This window comes from Cariama cristata, unplaced genomic scaffold (genome assembly GCF_000690535.1).
Source record: "Cariama cristata isolate BGI_N322 unplaced genomic scaffold, ASM69053v1 scaffold5099, whole genome shotgun sequence".
In the NCBI taxonomy this organism is placed as follows: Eukaryota; Metazoa; Chordata; class Aves; order Cariamiformes; family Cariamidae; genus Cariama; species Cariama cristata.
This window is the reverse complement of record NW_009637281.1, coordinates 52,895-57,449: the sequence shown is the minus strand read 5'-3', so window position 1 is coordinate 57,449 and position 4,555 is coordinate 52,895. Positions and strand designations below refer to the sequence as shown.

Here is a 4,555-nt window from a genome sequence, read left to right as displayed (position 1 = left end):
CAGGAATGAATGGATTTGACAGACAGCAGCTTGTGACAACAGAAATCCAATGGCCTAATGGAATTGCTCTAGGTATGTTGAACTTGTCTCTATGCCAGAAGTATTCTGGAGCTTTAGCAATTTCTTTGCTACAAAAGCCAAGGTCATCCTTCAGAGAACTATTTTCAGCTTCTGAGAATGGGAAGTTCCTGCACGCCTGGAGACACTGCAACAGGTGTAGACAGCACTTCTCAGATACTGAAATGGTAGCTTTTCTCACACTGCTCTGTATTATAGTTGAGGCATAGGCCACTTGGGCAGCACTGCAGCAGCCTTCTGCATTCTGGTATGGTAAGAAACTAGGGCAACATTGCAACTATTCTTGAACTTGTGGGTGCTTCAGCTCTTGTAGGAGGCTTTGTAGGCTTTCTCCATGAAGATAGTAAATATGTTTGGATTTTTTCCTCCTAGATCTTGTAAAAAGCCGTCTGTACTGGCTTGATTCTAAACTACACACGCTGTCAAGTGTGGACTTGAATGGCCAGGACCGTAGAATTGTGCTGAAGTCTTATATGTTCCTTCCTCATCCTCTTGCTCTAACAATATTTGAGGTAAGAATGACTTGCTGTACTAATTGTCAAAGGTCCTCTTCTTGCTATAGTATGTGCCTAGCAATTGTGGTGCTGATAGCAACACAGAGGTAATGGGATTCAATGACTCTGTCTTCTAGGATCGTGTCTACTGGATTGATGGAGAGAATGAGGCAGTCTATGGTGCCAACAAATTTACTGGATCTGAATTGGTTACACTAGTGAACAACCTCAATGATGCACAGGACATCATTGTGTATCACGAACTTGTTCAGCCTTCAGGTAACCAATACACTTAATAGTTATGTCAGTGTATACTTGTAAGAAGCCAGCCCTGCTTGCATGGTGGCAAATGGTATCCCTTCTCTGTATAGCTGTCTACTTCACTTCTACTTAGAGTGCTTGGAGCTTCTAAGATAGGCACCCCCACTGGGGTTGAGAGACGGTCTAGTTACAGTTGCTCTTTCTTAGGCAGAGCAGGTACAAATCTACAACCTACAGAGACAAGTAACTCTAGTAGAGCAATTATTGAGTAAATAATTATGCTATACATCTGGAGCATGAAGGTTGACTCCTGTCAATTGCTCTACCAACAGGCAGGAACTGGTGTGAAGAGACCATGGCAAATGGAGGCTGCAGCTACCTGTGCCTGCCTGCTCCTCAGATAAATGAACACTCTCCAAAGTACACCTGTGCATGTCCTGCTGGATACTTCTTGTATGAGGATGGTCTGAGGTGTGCAGGTATGTTAACATGACTGAAATCTTTCCCACGATGGATGGGGATGGAGTAGGGGTACTGAACCTGTTGGAGGCAAATATGGTAGTAGAGGCTGAGAGCTTCGCATGAGTTAATCTGATGTAATTAATCTTGGAGGGATTAGTCTTCTAGCATGCATTAAGCTGGCCCTCAAAGTCTGCAGGTGCTGTTCAAAGTCCATGCTTGGCTTCTGCATCATCATCATTTGCAACAAGATTTTGTACTTCCATGGCTTTCTGCAGACAGCAAACACATGCACAAAACATACTGAGCCACTTTGTTATAAAAACAAGGGGTATAAACTAACATGGCCCTATGGTGTTGAAAAGCTGATAGGCTAATCTTGCTGGTCAAGGAAGTTTGTTTGGATCTCCTATTGTGGTCCAAGCAAACCTGCTGCTATTACCCTGAGCCCTGACTATATGGGAGGCTTGTTTGTCCAATGGGGTGGAACTAGAAACTCCAAAGTGCCACTTACTATATTGCATGTTGATTCTGACTGCCACAGTTTGAGCATTGAATGCAAGGAAACTGTCCTCAGTTGGCTGCTCTAAAGGGTTGCTGTAAGTATCAAAGACTATAACCAATAAACTTACAGAATTAAATCTCCCTCAGAAAACCTGAAGTGAGGGATGAAGTGGCTTACTGTTGTCATGACTCTAAATACCTGTAATTCACGCCTGACTAACTGTCTAGCCTGGTTCTTGGAATTATATTTGATCAGAAAGCCTCAGCTGAGGGAGTGTTAGTGAAATAGCTAATGTCAGTGTTTCCAATAAAGCTAACAAGCTGCATGATCATTCTGCTGTCTGCTAAACATTCACTACCATGGCTCTCATTGCTAAGCCATTGCAGAACTTCAGGATTAACTGGGTTCTTGATCTATAATTAGTTTCAGGTACTGGAACAACTGTGGCTTACACTGAGGCTAAAGATACCAGCACAACAGAAAAATCTCCAACTGTTGGACTAGTTCCTGGAGGTACTGGTCCCAATAATTCAGACTGCTAAACGTTAGAGAAATTAGATGCAAACTGACCCACTAGCCTACTTGAAGTTTTGTCCTTTGCATGCAAGTAGAGAACACAGACCAGGTCATGTGTAGTACAAGTGCAACAGCTGGAGCATGTGACAAACAGAACTAGTTCATTTATGGCAGTATGGAACCTATAGGTTCCATGAAATCCCAGGAGTATTCAGAGAAGGCAAGCAATTAAAAAAGCTTGCTAATAATATAGGATGAAGCCTGTTAGGCTGTTCTTGCAGTGTGTTACTGCAAGCTAATACATGATAGCAGCTTCTGGGCTTGGGAAGTGCTTGAATCTGACAAAGTCTGCTAGCCTGTCGGTAAGCAAGCTCACTACTTCAAATTCTCATGCAGGATTCAACATCAATGGTACATCTCAAGTAGCTGTAGCTGGAGGAACATCAGCAGCTTGGACTGTTCTTCCTCTCTGTGAGTACACCATTCACTAGCTTTTGGGACCCCTGTGGTGGGACAAGCCATTCCTAGGAGCTTAACTTGACCCTACTCCATACTTGCAATCTGTTTCTCTCCCTAAAGTGTTGCTGGTGATGGCTGCAGTGGCTGGCTACTTCATGTGGCGTAACTGGCAGCACAAGAACATGAAAAGCATGAATTTTGATAATCCTGTCTACCTGAAAACTACAGAAGAGGACCTCACACTTGATATTGGAAGACACAGCAGTTCAGTAGGACACACCTACCCTGCAGTAAGTAAACCTATTGACATGTCTGAGGCGCCAGGTTCATCCTCAGAATAGACATAGACTGCCAAATTATATCTGACTTGAGTTTAGGAGAGGTCTCTGCTTCTAAAAGCTGCTGGCTACAGCCAAACCACTGGGCTGAAAACATGTTCTTCTAATCAAGGTGAAAGTTGTATTAGTCAACTATTGTCCTCTACCTGGGATGGAGTAATCAGTGCTGAATGTGGTCACTAGCCTGCAGAACTAGCCCCTGTTTCAAACTGCCATATAGTGATGATATGCATTATTTTGTAGCTTTTTATTAGTACAGTTGTAGCTAACTTGTACTTATCTTCTACAGATATCTGTTGTAAGCACAGATGAGGATATGTGAGCGCTGGATCAGCAATTACTTCTAGTTTACTTGTGTTTTACACTCTTTGGGGATAGTAACCAGGTTTGTGGCTGAAAGACTTCCTCCATTCTTGGAAGAAAGAAGATACTTGCTGTATGTATGGAACACTTATGTAAATAGCTATTTTATACAGCTTAATGACAAACTCTGTAAATACGTGTCCACAACAATTCAGCTTTTAGTGGTTACCTTTTTCTCAGTAACCCTTGGATTGGTTAGTCAGTAACACCACTGACCAAATATAAAGCACTTTCCATAGAAAGCCATATTCCAGCCACAACTTGTAACACCTGTACATATGTGTATAGGCCACATGTAAATACTATTCTTGGAAAATCACTATCAAGCACTTTGAAATACTTCAGATGTAAATTATTGTACACTGTTTTTTTCAATGATTGGGGCAATGGCAATAGGAGAAAACGGGTTACTGTGATTGCCAAAAATTTGTAAACGTAAGTAATTTTGTATGTATTATTGACTCAATCTTGTCTGTTACCTCTTAGAGGTATACAGGTATGAATGCTCTTTAAGAAATGACTGTAAACCTTAAATGCAGAGATGGGGGAAAAAATTAAAAAAATTAAGCAGTTGAAGTATTGGTCTCATTATGTTAGCGCTGAAGTAAAATAGAGTATCTCCTAAGGTGGAAGCTTTAGTGGGCTACATTGCTACTGCCAGTCAGAATATGAAGTTTTTCTTAAGTTATTTTGGCAGTACCCCAGACTAAGACAGTACTGACCTGCCAGGTGACTGAGGTTTGTACTTAAGAGTAATACTTTGCAGGGTACTGGACTGAATGGATCTCCTTTCATAGAAGTCCAGCTGGACTCCTAATTTAGGACTGACAGTGGCTAAAAATACTTAACTACTATTGCAAGCTCTTAAGAGGTAGGATTGACAGAGATGCTATGTGGAGACAGGTCAAAGCATTGTCAGCCAGGTAAGTGTAAGGTTCTTGCCAAGGATGTTATGCACAAGCTCATGGTGGTGTCCCCTTCCCTGTGGAAACTTGGTTCATTGTAATGGCTCTAAGACACCGATCACTTGAAGTGCTGGAGACTTTATCTTGGGTGACAATAGGAGTGAGAAATAAGTTGTA

The 4,555-nt window shown here is 41.9% G+C and overlaps 1 protein-coding gene across 1 annotated transcript in view; it reads left to right on the top strand.

The window, feature by feature from the left end:
* The window catches only part of LOC104167855 (very low-density lipoprotein receptor-like), a 12,219-nt gene extending 8,173 nt beyond the window's left edge, over positions 1 to 4,046 (top strand). The window contains 8 exon segments of the mRNA XM_009708245.1: positions 1 to 72; positions 451 to 590; positions 710 to 851; positions 1,166 to 1,312; positions 2,227 to 2,310; positions 2,710 to 2,784; positions 2,893 to 3,062; positions 3,400 to 4,046. The exon segment at positions 1 to 72 is cut by the window's left edge and continues 13 nt beyond it. Coding sequence (XP_009706547.1) covers positions 1 to 72; positions 451 to 590; positions 710 to 851; positions 1,166 to 1,312; positions 2,227 to 2,310; positions 2,710 to 2,784; positions 2,893 to 3,062; positions 3,400 to 3,432 — 863 coding nt within the window. The 3' untranslated portion in view covers positions 3,433 to 4,046.
* The last annotated feature ends 509 nt before the right edge of the window (positions 4,047 to 4,555 follow it).